The 20,448-nt window shown below is 38.3% G+C and overlaps 1 protein-coding gene across 1 annotated transcript in view; it reads left to right on the top strand.

The window, feature by feature from the left end:
• Positions 1 to 19,920, top strand: part of LOC306867338 (single-stranded DNA-binding protein 3-like) — a 73,229-nt gene extending 53,309 nt beyond the window's left edge. Inside the window, exons 5-18 of the mRNA XM_079412943.1 lie at positions 5,032 to 5,121; positions 9,912 to 9,995; positions 11,945 to 12,004; positions 12,099 to 12,165; positions 12,283 to 12,350; positions 13,376 to 13,443; positions 13,709 to 13,754; positions 13,831 to 13,866; positions 13,957 to 14,011; positions 14,210 to 14,280; positions 14,383 to 14,461; positions 14,553 to 14,581; positions 16,765 to 16,866; positions 18,617 to 19,920. Coding sequence (XP_079269069.1) covers positions 5,032 to 5,121; positions 9,912 to 9,995; positions 11,945 to 12,004; positions 12,099 to 12,165; positions 12,283 to 12,350; positions 13,376 to 13,443; positions 13,709 to 13,754; positions 13,831 to 13,866; positions 13,957 to 14,011; positions 14,210 to 14,280; positions 14,383 to 14,461; positions 14,553 to 14,581; positions 16,765 to 16,866; positions 18,617 to 18,646 — 885 coding nt within the window. The 3' untranslated portion in view covers positions 18,647 to 19,920. The remainder of the gene's footprint in view (positions 1 to 5,031; positions 5,122 to 9,911; positions 9,996 to 11,944; positions 12,005 to 12,098; positions 12,166 to 12,282; positions 12,351 to 13,375; positions 13,444 to 13,708; positions 13,755 to 13,830; positions 13,867 to 13,956; positions 14,012 to 14,209; positions 14,281 to 14,382; positions 14,462 to 14,552; positions 14,582 to 16,764; positions 16,867 to 18,616) is intronic.
• The last annotated feature ends 528 nt before the right edge of the window (positions 19,921 to 20,448 follow it).

Raw genomic sequence — 20,448 nt, 5'->3', positions numbered from 1 at the left:
TAACCCCATAGCGGGAACTCCAGAGACTCTTTCCAAAGAGGAATGATTTCTGCCTTCTTAGAGGGCATACTTGAAGAGAAAGGGAAGCAGAGAGAGAAAGGGAGGGAGAGATGGGAAACTCCCCTTTTCAGCAGACAACATCAATGGTCCCAATGGGAATGCCCTTCCCGCCAACCATTCTTGCAATGTATGGATTGTAATATGACCACCTTTCATGTTTCACATTAGAAATAGGATGGCAAAACTGGCATTAAAACCTTCCTACGTCCTATCCAACCCTCCACCCCCCCTTACATTTATCAGTCTCTCACTTTTAGACATTTCTAAACGCGTCTGCACTTAGAATGAGCCATTCTTCTTTCTGTCGTAATTTAGCTTGTTTTGAGCACATAAATTACAAAATGCCTACATCGACGTGCTAACTGGCTAATGTACAACCTTAGCACTTTGTTTTGTTGTAGTATCATTGCCATTTTGTTAATATTGAGCATACTTTTTGTGTTTTCCAATCTAAGTATGAACTTCCTAGTTAGTATTCAAGGCCACATTAGCTTTTTGGCTCAGCGTTGTTCAGTACAGTACATTAGTGTGGTGGTCTTTCCGTCTTATCTCTGGATTTTTAGAACTGTGCATTGGCCTCAAGTTGATACTATGCATAGCTATTCGTCTGTCTGTTTTTCCATGTTTCACAGTTATACTGCTGCTTCAGCGTTTCAGAAGGTGTTCTGGGCGGGAAAGTTTCTCTCCACCTGTCCACACACACATTAACACGCTTGTATCTGTACATGGCTTATGATTAGGCCCTTGAGCAAGCATAATTGTGGGCCACTGAGATTGAGAAATCTAGGGGGTTCTGGGAATACAGTATGTGTATGTGTGTGTATGATAGTACGTGTTTGCGAGGTGGGGGTGTACATGAGGGGTTTCCTCAGCAGATTTGTTTACTGGTAATTAATTCACCTGATTGATACAACAGCTGTTGACGCCATGGGAGGGAAAGAGAGGGAGCGACAGAGAGAGAGAGACCCCTCGTCATCGTGGCTTCCCTATGTTACACAGTGTAGATTGTCGTCCCAGCGCCCCATTGATTAAAAGGCACATCTGTCAGCCAGCACGGCTGATTATGGCTGCCAGTCCTCACTGGCTAATCTTTATGGAGTCAACTTCACTGACAGCGTTATTGGAAATGGGGGATGTTGGGAGAAAGAGCAGAGGCGGCAGCGAGTGTGTTGAAATGCAGTAAGTTAGAAGAACGCTGGTATCTTGGATGTTTATTTTGGGGATGTTTAAAAACAAAAAACAAAAAAACATTTTGACTAGCTATGTCACAGTAATGGAATTTCAGTCAAATCAAAATCAGTACTATTCAATCAAATCAATGTATTGAGATTAAAGGGATAGTTCACCCAAAAATGAAAATTGCCTCATGATTTACTCACCCTCAAGCTATCCTAGGTGTATATGACTTTCCTCTTTCCAGACAAATACATTCTGAGTTATATTAAAAATGTCCTGGCTTTTCCAAGCTTTATAATGGCAGTGGATGGGTGTCGAGATTTTGAAGTCCAAAAAGGTGCATCTATCCATAATAAAAAGTGCTCCACACGGCTCTGGGTGGTTGTCGCATGTGCATTCATGATAGAGTGGCGTTCCAGTGGATGACGGTGGATACAGGTGTAGCGTAAGCTTCAGTGAGAATATGCTAGTTTCGTGAGAACCAAGTTTTATTTACAGCAAAGGAAAACTAGTCTCCTCTTGGCTTATATCATAATCCTCCAATATTTTTCTTTACAAATCCTTGTTTTGTACTTCTAATTCATAACTGGTGTTTTGTTATAGTTGTTGCCAATATAATAGCTAGTGAATATTGTTTATATGTTAAGTAGAGATAAATTTCATGCTTACAATTTCCATTCCACTGTGCTGAGTTGAGCACATGCTAAACTACTACTTGCCAGTGACTTGTTACCAGAATACATGTGCTTGTGTTTGTCGGCTGGTGATCTGGGTTACCCTGCTCGTCTGAGCACAGATAAGGTAGGATCCATTCCTCATCCTGGATCCCTGCTTCAGATCGATGCCCAGATTAAGCCTTTCCCCTGCCGTCTGCTGGCCAGCCGAGCCCCACGATTGATACTGATAATTAAAATAGCAGTGGCTAATTACTTCGGAGGGCTTGGACACTGTTATGTATGTGTGGATGTTAGGGGAATGTATAGGCCGCCGATATTACTCATGGATTATTAAGAATTTATTAGGTACATTTTATTGCTGAATCTATGATCTGCTTTCTTTCTGCTATTATACAATCGATAATGTTCCCAAAATAACGATGCACGTGCTGTTGGTAGTGTAGGATGCTTTAAAAATGTGTGTGTGTGTGTATACATATGTATTTAATGTGTTTGTAAAACTTTAATCTGAGGGCAAAAGGCAGTTTTGTTAAAATTTACTTTAAACTAAAATTTATTAAATTATTAAATTTATATTAAACTAAAATTATAGGCAGACTTTTTATTATTATTTATATGTCGGTGTGATCACATGAGCGAAATTGTCAAATTTTTGTGGGTAAAAAAAAAATCCATTGTTAAATCTGTGTGACCATGTTTAACCCATTGTGAAATCTGTTTGGGAAAATCTTTCCCCCCTCGAGCAAAAATCCCACTTAATCAATGTTCAACATGAATGCGCTTTAATGGTGTAACGGTAACGTGCACCAGGGAACACAGGATCCAGAAATATGATGAAAAGGAACTTTAATGAGGAAAAGCAAACGTTTCCAACAAAGGTTACTTTAAGACTGGACGATGAAACTCAAGAAACTAAAGGCTTATAAAGACAGAGACTAATGAGCAAACGAGATGAACACAGGTGAGAATACTTAATGATGATAGACTAATAATGAACTAATTACAGGAAACAAGAACAGGAAACACCAAATATGGTCAAAACAGAACTGAAAGGAAACTGAGACGTGACAGATGGTCAAAACCTTTGGAAAGATCTGTACATGTATAATGTTTTAGCTTTAAGGGAAGAGGGCAGGACAAACATGCAAAGCATGGTGTGAGATGGGTTAACAGGAACTGGAATGTGTCTGTTTATGTGGTCGAGGGGGAGAGAGAGAGATAGCAGTAGCAAACGGCCAGGCCTATCAAAAGCCACAGGCTCCTTTTAACTCTATCTTCATTCTCCTCTGTTTCTTTCGTGCTCCCTCTCTTTCGCTCCCTGGCCGGGCAAGTGATTGACGGCCTGAGGGTTTTAATGGGCACCGGAGAGCGGGAGAGCCAAGGTCTGAGTTGTCATGGCAACAAGCCGATTGGGCCCTCTGCCGCTCTACCTGAGTGCAGCGGAGTCACGCTGCGTGCGGATGTGTGTGTGAGCTACCAACGACTCTCGATCCCGCTGATGGGCCGCTGGTCATTCTAGCCAGTGATTTCCTTTTAGCTCATCTCTTTGTTTTAATTAAAGTATTCATCTGCCCGCCTACTGCATTTTCACTTGTTCATATATGCTGTTTGAGCCATTGTGCTGGTTAAACCTACACCAGCCACTGTGTAAACAAAATCTCACCGGCCCGATCTGTCACTCAGCCCCTCCCTCTCCTTAACCAAACACACTCGCCATTCGCCAATCTCTCCACTGCATGCAAACACGGCGCCTGGCTTTACCTCACCTGTTATCTGCCCAGCGCCAGCCTCCGGACGCTTTTTCTTCCCTAGTTTATGAGAAAGTGCATCCTTGTATATAGATTATATGCAAATCTGTGGAGTTTCTGTGGTGGTTGTTGTTGGCGCTTTTGATTTGTCATGTTTGCGACCGTGTCTTAAAGGGATAGTTCATCTAAAAAAATGATAATTCTGTCACTTACTCACCTTCATTTAGTTCCTAACATATGTCCCAAAACCTATTGCATGGAAAAGAAATGCAGAAATGTAATGGTTCATGTTTGTTATATAGTGAATATATTAGTGAACAAAGCTTTAAGTAGCTTCATAAAAGTAGTCCATACAACTTAAGCTCTATATTCCAAGTTAACTGAAGCTATATGATACTTTTGTGTGAGAGTCAGACAATTTAAGTCATTCACATGTAGGATGATACTATAACTAGAAAGTTTTAATAATCGTTCTAATTCTATGAGAATATGGAAGTCCACACCACAACTATAACAATAACGACATGATGAACACTGAAAACATTGACAGCCAATCAGAATCCATCCAACTTTAAAGAGCTTGAACATATAGCTAAAGCAGCAGACGACAAAACTGCAGTGCAGTTATAATAAACACAAGAATTGTCCATTGGTCTGGACATTAATTATGTTTATCTTTATAGTTGTCTTTATTGTTCTTGGTGAATGGGCCTGGAAGTGGAACTGGAAGTCATGGAAAACATTTAAAACGGAACTATTTCTTGGTTTCTCAAATTTAGATGATGGTGGGATGAAGCCCTAAAGGAATTTTAGTATTTGGATTTAGTATGTGGCTTTAGGATTCGATTTGCAGCTACATATATGTTAGAGCTAAAGACAGAGGTAATCGTGTACCTATTCCTGTCTATGTTGGTGCATGAAACGGTGGCCTTTGCCCTCTCAGGGTCAGCGGTGATTGTCTGGGCTATTTAGGGTCAGCGGTACTGAGGCGATTTACCCTCCTCCACTCAGACGAGAGCGAGGTATCTGATTACAGGGTGGAGGGGCTGGGACGTGTGTAATCCATGTCTACCCTTTCTTTACCGTCATGGGAAAGACACGGCTGAGTTTGGCTTTGTCTGGGGTGTGGGGGGCCCAGGCTTCAACCTAAAGAACTGCTCACATATGTGACGAGAGATTCTACTTGTATGTTGTTGTGTAATGGAATTGTTATTGGAAAAGTTTGAATTATTTAATATACTCTATAATACATACAAACTTGAAACGAAATAGTTTGAATAGTTAAAAGGTGGAATTTGATTTGGAATTTATACTGTATATATATATTTATTTATTTTTTTCTGACCAGACTGCGTCTCTCTCTGTTTCAGAGTGCGGCAGCAGCTCCCAGTCCTGTGATGGGCAACATGCCGCCCAACGACGGCATGCCAGGTGGACCCATGCCTCCCGGCTTCTTTCAAGTAAGGGCTGCTCTCTCCTCCCCCATCTTCCTGTTCAACCTCCTCCTTTAACCCTGTGCGTTAAGCTTTTACCATTTCTCTGTCCCTCACCCCACCCCTCCTTTCGCTAACCCCCTTTAGTTCTTCTAATCCCCGTCCAGATGTTTCTTTCCTGCTATCTCTCCCTCTACGTATTTCCATTCATTTCCATTTTGCGTGTCTAAATTAGTAGTTCAGTACAGTAGCAACTCACACCGACACAAACAGAGTCGTAGCCCCTGATCTGAGATCAGTGTGAATGCCTCGACAGTTTAATCCCTAAGGCCAAAATGGGTAAAAACATGCGTGCTTGGTTGTAGCTCTTTGGCAACACGTATCTAACAACATATCTGTGTATTTTAAATTCAGGGCTGGGATTTGGGGGAATGCTTAGGGGCATAGTTCCCAAAGTCAAGGCGCCTGTGGGAGTTCCTCTGCCATAGTGATCTTTATTGAGCTATTTATAGTCAGACAAAAGCTAGTAACCTTTCTAAAGAAACACACACTACCTTAGGAAGACAAATTCTGTTAGTCAAACATAATTTTTTATCATAACCCATCTTGTGTAGGCCACTTAATCTAGCTATTGTACCATTTCTGTTTTTAGTGCAAGTCATATGCAAATTGCTCCTAACCTCAAAGGGTTTAATGTCTAGAAGAGCATAAGATATGTTTGATCAGTCATCATGTACAGTAGATAGCAGGTCAGATAGAGCATCCCATGGAATATATATTCGAGATTCATTAGATAAAAAAAAAAAAAAACTGATACAGTAGATTTACTGTCGAACGTCAGATAAAGCTTCCAGTAGAATAGATAGAAGATAGAGCAGCAGATAGAGGATCCAATAATAGATAAGATGTGAGATAGAAGAGGCGATTGATAGGGATTTTAACATTTAGAAGGTATAGAGTAGATAAAAGATCAGATAGAGTGGCAGATAGAGCATCCAACAGAGTGTATGAATAACAAAATTCAATGGATAGAAAAACTGATACAGTGTATTTAAAATCTTGTCGGACATCAGGTAGATCACATGTAACATGGAACATCTTCCATTAGATGGAACATCTAACTCTGATAGAGTAGATAGATCAGAAGATCAGAGCACCTGATAGAGCAGCAGATCGAGGACCCAATGGAGTCAATGAGATATCTTGACAGAGATGAATATCAGATAGAGCATCCAAAATAGTAGATAGAATGTCAGATAGAAGGTAAGGAAAGAGTGGTAGATGGAGCATGTCATAGAGGGTATGTGTAACCGATTAGATGAAACAGCTGATAAAGCACTAGAGAAGCAGATAGCTAGAGCAGCAGATAGAGGATCCAATGGAGTCAATGAGATATCTTGACAGAGATGAATATCAATAGGTTAGATAGAGCATCCAAAAGAGTAGATAGAGTGGCAGATGGAGCATCCTGTATAGAGTCTATATGTAACAAGATTGGCTAGAAAATCTGATATTGTGTATTTAAAATCTTGTTGAGCATCAGATAGATTAGATGGAACATCTGATAAAGCACCTGATAGACCAGCAGATAGAGGGTCCAATGGAGTCGATGAGACGAGAAGATCCAATACAACAAACTGAACATTAGGTATTCTAGAGCATCTAATAGAGTGTCAGATCGTGCATCCTATCATTAAGTACAACATCAGATAGAGTTGCAGAGAGAGTAATGCTTTCAGAATGTTGCAGTGTCAGGTAGAATAGCTGATAGAGCATCCCATAAAGCAGCAGATGCTGAGATGAGCATCAGGTAGAGCGTCACATGGATTGGCAGATAGAACCCAGACATGGTCTTTGAGTTGAGGAGGAGAGTGTTAATGTTGTATGAGCCGTGTTCAGAGCAGGGAGCGATCTGACTGTTGCGTGAGTGACATTGCATTCTATAAATAGTGCCTGTGTGCATAAGAGCGAGAGAGAAAGAGAGAGAGAACTAAGAAAGGGAGGAAGAGGGAGGACTTTGTGCTCCACTGCAGTAATTCCCTCTTGGTAGCAGCCCAGGGCATGGCAGAAGAGAGGCATGGAGAGAGTGAAGACAGAAAATGAAAGAATGAAGGAAGAGAGAGAAGGCAATGTGGCAACAATTGCAAAAAAGACAGTCTCCTCCAGGCCCACGTGCGTTCCTTCTACGCTCCCCGATTCCACGCGACCAGTGGCTGTGGACTGGTGACACCAATTATATCTTGGCATACATCCTAGTGGCCAGTATATCACTCTTTCACACCTCTCAAGAGCGAACTACTGCTCTCTTCCACTCGCATCGGCCACGACTGCTGGACACAGTTGTGCTAATAATTGGAGCTGCTCTTTTTGTAGCTGTTTTTAATAGAATTGTGGTTGGAACAGGTTGTGATCCATGCTGATTCCACAATCACAATCCTAACTTTGTTTCGAAATGGTGGAAATTTGTGCTTCGTCGCCTCCTTTGTGTGTCTCTTGGTTTGTTGTTCATCTTTTATTTCTGTAATTATTTCTTTATTGGTCACGAGTGCACGTCTGTCTCAGAAAAATTTGTGCACCAATGTTTTTGCACCAAACCAATGTAGTCTGATTGTTATGAACCATTTATTTTTGATTCAGTCAAAAAGTCTCACAACATTTGGCTAACTTGCAGAACTGCATGTTGTCCAGTCATGTCCAACAAAAATCGAGACAAAAACAAATTTGTAAGAAATAATGGTACTCCAGTAAGCAGTACGCTGTTGCAGTTGAAAAAGCATTTTGGTAGTGGAGCTATACAGCCAAAACGTGCGCCTCTGTTTATGTCTCCTGTGCATAATAATTAACACATGGGACCGCAGTAGCTGCCGTGTGATCTATGCGGTCCAGCGCGACATGGACGAAGGTGAAGAGGGCTAAACCCTCCTGTACACCTTCTCTCTAGACTCTCCTAATCTGTACCTCACAGGCCCAGACTCCCGGCAACCTCCTGCAGAGACGGAGAGCGAAGGAAGAGAGTTTAGGGAGAGAAACCCAAAGCTTGCATGCTGGCGTCTGGCCCGGACCTTGGAAATTTCGTATGATTTCTTCTTTCTTTTTTTTTTTTTGTTCTCCCCCATTGCATGGGTCGGCCTCTTCAATAATCTTCACGTCGAAACTCCACTGCACCAGTTCCTCTTGGGAGGACAGACTAGCAAGGGGGAGGCAGGGAGAGAGCGAAGTCAAGGAGCGAAAAAAAGAGAAATAGTTTAAAGTTTAGCTGGAAACATCTGAAATGAATGGGGTTGTTTTGAGGGAAGAAGGTGGGAGAATTTCATCAGCCCTTCTCCCACAAAAACCTCTTGAAAACCAACAGAACACGGAGAAAAGTGAAAGACTGACAGACTCTAGAGAGAGAGCGAGAGAGAGAGTTCCATCAAGGTTAAAAGGACTGGAGGATCTTGTTCAGACTTGTTGCGAGGTGCAGGAGTCTTGGGACATTGAAATAGGTCCAGCACCGTACAGCGTTGTAGTCCTGTTGACATAGAGTTTCCCAACACTCAAGCAAATCTCAGTGTACTTTCGTGTTTACTTTCTTCCTAAGTTGCAGTCTTACGGATGGTTTTGATTGAGTTTGCATCATTTTCAGTTACTTCTCAGGTCAAAGTACCTCTCTTGTGCAGACAGGTTTATGAGATTTTGACATTTTCGACAGCTAGAGGTGTCTTTTGTCAACATTTGAATCCCATTTGGTATGCCATCGTCACAGTCACTGATTTCTTGACAGTTGTGCTTTTTGCACAGAAATCTAAATAATTAATTGATCGCATCATTTGGGGTGACTTTAAAGTCAAAGCACCTCTCTGGTGCGCATACGTTTGCGAGATTTCTTGACGTTTTTGACAACCAGAGGTTCTTGATTATGTTTAGATCCTGTATGGTACGACACATTGTATTTATCGTCTCTGTTTGTGACAGATTCTGTGACTGCTGCACTTATCAGAATAATTACTTCCAAGACAAGTGAAAACCATTCTTCTGAAGCAGCACACACTCAAAAACATGAATTGCACAATCCCGTGCCGTTTGCCAAAGAAGTGGTCGTAATTTTTTTTGTAATGTACACAGAGACAACAATGAAATATGCATTGTGTTGCTGTTCCATGCTTTGTTTTGCTTGGTACTTTGTGTCCCGGCAGTCACCCGGCAAGTAGTTACACACTGCCCCCTTTTGGTCAGGAAACGGCATTGCTTCCCTGAATCAGTTGGACTTGTGGTTGCTGCTGTCCTCTGTGCCACTGTCCCGCTAGGAATACTATGTGCTGTTCCCTTTCTTGGCAGGAGGGGCAACTCTTGATAGGCTTGTAGTTTGGTGCCAAGCCGTTATCTCCTTAGCTGGGTAGAAAATTATTTTATTAATTGCTTCATTTAACAACACCCCTCCCCCTCACCCAAGACACGCACACAATCCAGCCCAAGTTGTTCCTCAGCCACTCTCTACAGGGATGTGGTGCAGGAACAAGCGTCTCGGTATAGGCCATATGCTTATCCCACTTACCCATAATGGACTCTATTGAGAGACATGGAGGAGGCCTTGTGGTTGAGCTCCGTTATTCAGCAGCTGCCCAGCCCTGCAGGAGATGCCCTTTGCTGGGGAATAAAGGGTAGATTTATTACCAACCTGGATTGTTATTAGAGACCATTAAAATCATCAGCTTTTTCTTAACCTATCTTTACAAGTGAGAATTTGTTGGTCAACCAACTTCAGACCAATTTAATGGCATGTCTGTAGGTTTTCAAATGTAATGTCTCTTAATTTTTCTCTTTCTTCCCTTCCTCAGGGCCCACCCGGGTCACAACCATCACCACACTCACAACCCCCTCCACACAACCCCAACAACCCCATGATGGGGCCACACGGCCAGGTAAGATCCTTGTCCCCTATTTTCTTGTACTTTCTCACACATAACCTGTGGAAGAGACACACGTTGGGTGTAGTATATTATTTAAGGAGCAGCTTTCCATTCACCCGTTCATCTTCACACCTTCATTCTTCTATTTCTTTCATTCATTCCAAAATGGACCACTGTTGTTTCTGAAAAAAGTCTGCTTCTTGAGATTGATTTTTGCCTCATTTCTTCACTAGTTAGATTTAGTAGTGTGCAAAGCTTCAGACTTTAAAAAATCAACTAGTACAAAATTAACTGGAACACTTTATTTACATCTTACACATTTGATGGATGCTTTTATCCAACGCAACCTATATTGCATTCAAGGTATACACTTTATCACTTTTAAAATTAGAATAATTAGATTGGATAACTGGTCGGCTACCGTGACCCTTCCCTAGATAGAATGAAGTAATGTACTGCTTTGATCTCTATGTTCTCTCTGAAAACACACACAAACACTAACACACACATTCCTCGCCGACAGCGACGATGTTGCCAAATAAATAATGCAGGCTGCGGCCCAGCCTGTGAGGAGAGGAAGTTCATCTAGCCGGGACTCTGCAGACCTGGTCCCTCCCTACACCCTGCACTCAGTCCTTCATAGTCCATCAATATCCTATTAATAATGCAACATGCATGAACACACAAACATGCTCTTGCGTTTACACTTGCAAGCATAAACACAAGCACTTTAACAGAAATACGCAAACGCCAACACATCCTTCCAAATACACAAACTTGCTGCAACTTGGAGCAAACGTAGGTAGACCGAGCTGGAAATGAGCTCAATCCTAAAGCTTGTTAGATCAACCCCCCAAAAAATTACTTGCTACACAGTGCCGTAATAAAGCTTTGAGCGATAGATAATTTTGTCGCTTGATTTGTTTTTATTCTGGTGGTGTTGCACTGCAATCGCTGGTTAAAAATCCAGTGCCTCGTAACTATATACAGCCAAGTATGGTGACCCATACTCTGAATTTGTGCTCTGCATTTAACCCATCCAACGTGTGCACACACAGCAATGAACACGCACACACCATAAACACACACCCGGAGCACTGGGCAGCCATTTATGCTGCGGCGCCCGGGGAGCAGTTGAGGGTGGAGAGAGCATTGTACATTCACTCCCCCCACCTACAATCCCTGCCGGCCCGAGACTCGAACCCGCAACCTTTGGATTACGAGTCTGACTCTCTAACCATTAGGCCACGACTTCCCACATTAATGTGCAGCTAATAAATCTGCAGCAATTGTATCATGCTACCATCTCAGCAGAGACTAGACTTTATAAAAAATATATGAAACCTCAAATATGTTCTTATTTTACCGTGATTATGTGGCGTTCAGCAGTGTTTGTGCTTTCAGTGTAGATAGACAAAATACTTGTTGCTGTAACTTATCGCTTCCCAGATGGTTAGGATGATGTCGGTATCTTTTTGTTTGTGCGTCGCTTATTGCTCTCCTCTCCAACCTCTTTCTATTTTAGTTCTCACTGTAAAGTCTTGTTTAAAATACCATATATTTTCTCTATTAAACAATCTGATAGCAGCACGCTCGCCATGTCAGTGTAGAGAGAACCGATGTTTGAGTTTTTCCTCTTTAAACTCAAGCAGATGCCTTTTATGTAATGTGATTTCGCCCCCTGCTGGTTACTATTGTACTGCTCATCTCAAATACTACATACTACTTAAACATTTCTTGAGTTTCCGTAATAAATCCATAAGATTTTATGTTTAGAGTGTGAATAACTTTTCGGACCATCAAATATAATCATCAGAGGTATAGGGCATATGATTTCTATCAAATAAAGCAAGACTTAAGATATAGAGCAGCATACAGTATGTTAAAGTAGTACTGTTCTGTTAATGAGAGGTTAGCAATGGCGTCTTTTGATTGATAGCTCCTATGCTCTCTCCCCATAGCCTTTCATGTCTCCACGGTACCCAGGTGGTCCTCGCCCATCACTCCGCATGCCAAATCAGGTACTGACCCACCCACAACCCTTCATTTTTGAAGTTTTCTATTGCTGTTTTCTCTGCTTTGGCTCTTGTTTAATGCACTTTTTCTTGGTTTCAGCCTCCCGTTGGAGTCCCAGGGTCACAGCCACTCCTGCCAAACAGTTTGGACCCCATCAGACCGCAAGGTACCGCGCTGCGCCATAGAGTTTTACAACCAGTTTGTTTGGGGAAATTTGCTGTGGAAGAACTCCAATCACTCAGGCGTTTGTAAAATGATTGATTTGCTTCATCTCCCCCATTAGGACATCCAAACATGGGCGGCCCGATGAGAATGAACCCACCCAGAGGAATGGGAGGCATGGGCCCACAGGTTGGCTGACATTGCTGTCGATCAAACAGTTGTGCTTGGATTGGGAGCATTGTGTAGGACATTATCATAGAAAATCTGGAAATATTAGAGAAATGTAAATAGAAATAAAATGAGTTTAAATTAATGAATAAATAAATAGTCAATCTATATATATATATATATATATATATATATATATATATATATATATATATATATATATATATATATATATATATATATATATATATATATATATATATATCTATCCATTGAAAGTAAATATGTATAAAAAAATGAAAATGTATTTATTTATTACAAGTGTATTTAAAGTATGATTAAGTTATCATTATTATTATTATTATGTCATCTAATTAAAAATAAATCTAATGGGAAACAAAACATGAAAATTGTTAATAGAAAATATTAATTTAATTTATTATTTATTGTGCATTAATATACAATATGTATTTGGAGATTACATATTCCTACATATTCCCACAATATACCTACATTAATTAATTTTACATGCAAGCAAGAAAGGTATAGAGATTGCTGTAGTTAAATATATTTTCTTTATTTGAAACTATATACAGTATTTATATCTATATTATATCTATATCTGTTTCTACAGTAGTCAACATTTGAAGTAGATAAAAAAATTAATCAAATTTGTAACGCATTTTGGTTTTAGGACACCTTTTAATGAAAGGTTTTGATCCACTTCAAATGTTGTCTAGTATATAGATCAATGTCTGTCTATCTATCTATATATGTATCTCTCTCTCTCTTTATATAGATATATATTTATAGTATCAAGTTATTTCATTGATTAAAAAAATGTGGCAACCCTGCCTATAGTTATTATAACTATAACTATTATAACTATAATATATTATAATAGTATTATAAAACAGTTTATGGTAGATGAGGTGCTTAATTAACATTTACAAGATTAAATAAAAGCAAGTCATAAGTACCTTCTTGTTACAGTGCCATAACATCTTTCATACGCAAGTTAACTTTGGCCATCTCTACATTTGTAGAACTACGGCGGTGGAATGAGGCCTCCTCCAAATTCTCTCGGCGGTCCTGGAATGCCTGGCATGAACATGTGAGTCTCCAGCGTGGCATAACAAACTCACTCTGTCTGTGCCACGCATATATATATATATATATATATATATATATATATATATATATATATATATATATATACATATATATATATACATACATACATACATACATACATACATACATACATACATACATACATACATACATACATACATACATACATACATACATACATACATACATACATACATACATACATACATACACACACACATTAACATTTCTTCTTATGTTTTCAGGGGTCCAGGAGGTCGAGGGCCTTGGCCTAACCCTAACGCAAACTCAGTAAGTGCCACTTCCAATCATTTCAATATCGCAATGACTGAGAAAAAAAGCTTCATAATATCTCTTCTTCCCACAGATAGCATACTCATCTTCATCACCAGGAAACTATGTGGTGAGTTGCACGCACAAGATTTAGTCTCACCCTCTTTCTGTTTATCCAAGATGTTCTTTTGAGTAATCATTTTCTGTGCTCGTCTCGCAGGGGCCTCCAGGAGGTGGCGGCCCTCCAGGAACTCCCATCATGCCAAGCCCAGGAGGTCAGTTTGCTTTCATTTAATCTATCTGAATTTCATATCAGCCTTCTTTTATTGAAAGTTCATAACAATAGTTGAGAAATTACCTCACTGACTGGAAATTAGCTTAAAACTCTTGTTTTGGGAAATCTTATTTGAATACATCAGATTGCGGAGAATTTTCCAGTGAAGCTCTAAGAAATGTCACCTGTTTTCTCGCAGACTCAACGAATTCCAGTGAAAACATTTACACAATGATGAATCCAATCGGCCCTGGTGGCAACAGACCGAATGTACGTTGACCGTTCTCATGCAGAATGGAAAATGGTTTAGTCCTTTGTTAGCATTATTGATGGTTTTCTGGATGGATCTTAATAGTATGTGTGTTTTTGCAGTTCCCAATGGGGCCGGGGCCGGACGGTCCGATGGGTGGAATGGGATCGATGGAGCCGCACCATATGAACGGGTCTTTAGGTGAGACTTCATCATACAAATAGCTAATATGTACAAAATAAATGATTTGATGTTTCGGATGGTTCTCAGATTTATCTGCTTTTTATTACAGGCTCGGGTGATATGGATGGGTTGCCAAAGGTGAGAACTTAATGCCTTGATATATGTGAATCTGTTTTATTTTAGTGTTATTTATCTATTATTATAGTTTGATTTACTTTGAATAAACTTGTATTTGTAATTTGAATTTTAGGATCTTTTTTGAATCTTAGGTCTTTTTTTCATATATGTATTTCTATTTAGCTTTATTTTTCAGTTTTAGTAATTTCGTTTAAAGCATATTTTAATTTGAGTAATTTAAACAAAAGTAAACCTTTGTCATTTTTATTAGATTTTTTATACTTCTATTTTGCTGTATTTTTGAGTTTTAGTCATTTTAGTACTTGCGTTGAAATGTATTTATTTCAGTTGTTTGCCAAGGCACCATTTCTAAATTTGTCAAGATCTAAAGTTTTTCATGTAATATTTATGTTTAGTTTTACTTCAAATTTATTTCAATTAGCAAAAAATTATTTGAAATAGTTTTAGTTAACAGTAACAACACTGATGTACATTTCACGTATTCTTTTTAATTTCTTTAGAGATGCACAAAATATCGGTTATTGGCTGATATTAGAATTTTTTTAAATACATCAGTATCAACTGATATTAATTTTTCATTCTAATTTTTGCTTTATTTTTTAGTGATCATGGACTGTGATTTAGTCACGATTAATTGCAAATTTAAAACACTAGGATTTACCTATAATGTGTTCAAATAAAGAAATGCATGACAAACTAGTTTAAGGAAACCGAACCATTCACACCTCTGCCATGAGACATAATCTTTATTATTCTTTTGTTTTGTTTTTCAGCCATTATCAACCGTTATACTGGCAATAAAACATTTACCAAGCCACATCACTTCAACCCCAGTATACATTTACCCAACTATTATCAAAAGTATTTCTAAAGAAATACAACACAATATATTCTTGCGACCTTACATGAAGTATTATGACAAAATGCATTATGAAGAGGAATTGGACCTGCATGTTCTGCAGGTGCATTATAGCTATTACATTAGAATCATGCTACATAAGACAATTTATGAGATTAATAGTACACTTTTACTCACTTTAAACCACCATCGAGTGTTTGTAATAACTTCCTTTTGCGATCACATGTATATAGGCTATACACTTTGGGCAGCCGCGGTACATTATAAAAGTAGCCCAAAAAAAACCGCAACCCATGGCTCTGTAATTTTTCCCGCGTCTGTATTTTCAAAATAGCCCAATTGTGCGGGAAAACCGCGAGCCTGGCACCACTGTTTCGCTGTACCCTTATCACATATGAGTATACATATCTCTCGCGCACTGTCTCTCTCTCTCTCTCTCTCTCGAACACACTCGCTCTCTCTCTCCACGTTCGCTTCACTTTTGTCTAGCCCGGCACCTCATAATCACACAATCCCTGCTTCCCAATGTGCATACTATCCACCCTATTTGCCATAAATAGTATTGAAAATTACTAATATCACATAGAATTTAGGATGGATAGTGTGCACATTGGGACGCAGGCAATAATAGATTACGATGACGGCAAGAAGTTGGGGTCAAACCTTATCAAACGGTTAGTTTGCGTTCAAAAAATATTAACGCGTTAATTTTTAGATTAATCGCATGCGTTAACGTTGAAAGCCCTACTTTTTTTACATTTAGATTACATTTGCCATCCTCTAACATGGATTTTAAGTCAATCTTTTAAATGTTAATTTAATAAAATTGTTAATTTGATGAAAATGAAACCTTTAGCAGATCTCAATATCCAGTTTTCTTACTGTATATCTTAATGTTGTGATGCCTAAATCACTTGTTGCATTTAAATGATTATTTATTTCCAATTTTTGTAGCAAAAATAAAGAATTTCAATATTATTGTTCATTACTTGAAAATAATTATCGGCTTATCATTATTGGCCAGAATTTAGTATTGTGCATCCCCTAAGTTTCTTGTTTGATGCAATTTACTCCATTTTGTGAGTTTCTGTATACAATATCTGTAAACAATTACAAATGCAATGAAAATATCGGTATCGGCAAGTACCAAAAATATAAGTATTGAATCTGACTCGCTCTAGAAAAAGTGGTATTGGTGCATCCCTAATTTTCGGCTTATCATTATTGGCCAGAATTTGGTATTGTGCTTCCCCAAGTTTTTTATTAGATGCCATTTACTCCATTTTGTGAGTTTTCTCTAATCATCATGCATCTGGGTTTCTAGAACTCTCCGAACAACATGGCAGGTATGAACAATCCCCCAGGAACTCCGCGGGATGATGGGGAGATGGCAGGCAACTTCTTAAACCCATTCCAAAGTGAAAGTGTAAGTCAGCATCATACCGCTGTCCTCCCCTGCTCTCCTGTAACCACATGTACATTACAAATATTACCTACGTTCACTTTATACAATAGTTAGTCTAAATAGTCAATAGAGTCAATACGGATTCAGACCAAACAGTTCCACATCAATGGCATTAATTGATTTGGTTGAAGAAATTACAAAAGTTGGAGATCATAAGCAGTTTGTAGTTGGAGTTTTCATTGACCTTAAAAAAGCTTTTTATACTATTGATCATAATTTATTAATTAATAAACTGGAACAGTATGGGATCAGGGGGGTAGTATTGGACTGGGTAAAAACTTATTTAAGAGACAGAAAACAGTTTTTGAAGTTGGGGGAATATTCATCTTTGTGCTTGAGCATTGCTTGTGGCATCCCCCAGAGGTCAGTACTGGGTCCGAAGTCATTTTTGCTTTACATAAATTATATTTGTAAAGTATCAAAATTAGCAAAGTTAGTTTTGTTCGCAGATGATACAAACATTTTATGTTCTGGGGGGGGATTTAAAATAATTATTAGAGACTATTACTTTAGAAATGAGTAAATTTAAAAAGGTGGTTTGATTTAAATAAATTATCATTAAATGGTAATAAAACTAAATGTATGTTATTTGGAAACAGTAAAAAGAGTACACAAGTTCAGAGACAGACAGATGGTGTGGACATAGAAAGGGTAAATGAAAATAAATTTCTTGGGGTGATGATAGATGATAAATTAAGTTGGAAATCTCACATAAATAAAAATAAATCTGCATAATAAATTGTCTAGAAGTATCTCAGTACTGAATAAGGCAAAGCATGTTCTTGACCACAAATCACTCTACATTCTTTATAGTGCATTAATATTACCATACTTAAATTATTGCTCAGAGGTTTGGGGTAATAAATATAAATGCAGATTGTTAATATTATCTATGTTGCAAAAAAGAGCAATACGGATAATTCATAAAATTGGTTATAGAGATCATACAAATTCATTATTCATTATTCATGATTTTGGTTCATTTTCAAACAGCACAAATAATATATAAAGCAAAAAATAATTTACTCCCTGGCAATATTCAAAAATTGTTCCTTAATAGAGAAGAGAGATATAATTTTAGGAGAGAGTGTAATTTTAAGCATCTTTATGTTCGTACAACATTAAGAACCTTTTGTGTTTCTGTATGTGGAGTGAAATTGTGGAACAGACTAAGTCTAGTGCTCAAGCAATGCCCAAGTGTGATCCAGTTTCTCAGAATGTATCAGGAGGAAGAAGGGCTCTGATTAGGTGTTCATACAGATTATTTAGTCATAGTTTTTATTTGGGTTTTGTTTGTATATTTACTGTAAATATATGTAGGAAAGTCAAAAGAGTGTATTAAGACAAGGATGAGATGACAGAGTTATGAAGTTAAGTTGATGATTATTGTTATTGATTATTGTTACCATGAAGTTGATTTGATGATTATTGTTATTGATTATTATTATTATTAACGTGGAGTGGAGAAGGGGTAGTATTAAATAAGCTTATGCGTCTTCCTACTCCTTTTTGGACATGTATAAGTTAAATTATTTTGTATTGTATGGTATTGTATTGTTTTGTTTTTACTATATTTATTTACATGTTTGAAATAAACGTTTCAATCAATCAATCAAATATCGGCTCATGATATAACATAAACGGACGATATTATCTGTTGCGCAATCTCATTTTGTCCCTCCGCGTTCCCCTTCCTCTCTTCTCGTTGCAGTATTCACCCAACATGACGATGAGTGTGTGATTCTTCTTTTTTTATTTTGTTTTTATTTTATTTTTTTAACCTGTCCCCCATCCCACTTCCTGTTCTTCTCGTCTCTGCTGCGTTCGGCATGTTGTTGTTTTTTTTCCGCTCGATCATCAACTCCCCACAACTCCCTTAAACACTCTGGGCTGACGCGGTGGTGCCCTTCAGCCGCTTGACATGGCCACGGAGCGAAGGACGCCCAGTACAAAGCCAAAAGAAAGCAGGCATCGGGCCTTCTGACAGACTCAACCTGCCTGCCGGGCTTCGTCACTGGATTGGGACGCTAAGGGCCCCCGAATGAACCGCCGTGTGTGTGTGTTTGTACATGTGCGTGTGTGTGTGGGACTGTGCCAGGATGACACTTCATAACTAGCTGCTCATCAGCGTTGAGGCTGGTGGCTTTATTTCAGCCCCATTTTCTCAAATTAATTTTATTTTTTTGTCTTTTGTTGGCAATGAAACACTGAAATCTGCGGTTGTTTTGATTGCTGTGTACATTTTAAAATGGAAAAAGCTAAACTGGTGACGCTAGGGGCAGGAATGGTCTCATTACAATATATTTGTATATTATTGATAATATTATTGTTATAATTTTCATAATTGCTATGATGATGAACTCATAATTTTATGGATTTTCCTGTAAAGGGCACATTTGTATCTCAACAACATCAATGACAGAATAAGCACACATTCAAATGCACAATGACACTTCTGTTTACATGATTTTAGGTATTTGTTTGTCTCTTCGTTTGAGTTTGTTTCGTCAGATGTCTGCATATACCTCTTCCTGTGTTCTGATGTCATCACTACCGAGATGTACAACCTCAGTTTTTGTGTCTCTGTCAGCAAAGTGGCTTCAATCACTGGTTTAATGCACCCGTCGGCACTGTATTTAAAGATTGGAGTACATTTCGAAGTCTAAAAGGGTGACGTTGCATATTCACTGCCATCCATTCTTGCCTTGGTCACGAACGGTCAATAACAATACATATTACCATCCGTTCTAGATGATTTGCCACCGATAGTTACGATATCATTCGTGTTCATTGTAATTTTGCCACTACGTGTTTGCCACGTTGTTTCAGAAGTCTTTTTAGAAATATTATACCCACGTGTTTGTAACAGTAGTTGGAGGCAGGCTGCTCCTACAAGCACGCGTTTCCTTGTGCTCTATAGTCCCATGTCTGTAAATATATCTTTTTGGGTTTTTTTTTTTTTTTGGTCATGGACCTTATTGGTATTTTCAATACACTACTTGTCTGTGAAGCTCATGTGTGGTTCCATGTCTTTCTTCAAATGAGGGTGCACTCGCAGAGTTCGCTGTCAACATTTGTGGTGCAATGGTGGATTTTAATCACAGAAAAAGAGGGAAAATCTCATGGAAAAAATGTCTGTCACATTTTACCCCTAAATTAAAAGTTTTAATTTATTAAATTGTCTCTTTTAAGGCAATTTTTTGTAATATTCTGACCAGTGCTGTTAAATCGATTAATCGCATCCAAAATAAAAGTTTGTTTACATTATATGTGTGTATAAAATATACTGTGTGTTTATATGTATATATAAATACACACATGCATGTCGATATTTAAGAAATATTTACGTGTGTGTGTATATATTTTTATTTTATATTTTTATATATATATATGTATATGTATATGTATATATATTATATATATATATATATATATATATATATATATATATATATATAACGTGTATTTCTTAAATATATACATGTATGTGTGTGTATTTATATATACATATAAACACACAGTATATTTTATGTAAACAAACTT

The sequence above is a fragment of the Barbus barbus genome (assembly GCF_936440315.1).
Source record: "Barbus barbus genome assembly, chromosome: 49".
NCBI lineage: Eukaryota > Metazoa > Chordata > Actinopteri > Cypriniformes > Cyprinidae > Barbus > Barbus barbus.
This window is presented reverse-complemented; position numbering and strand designations above follow the sequence as displayed.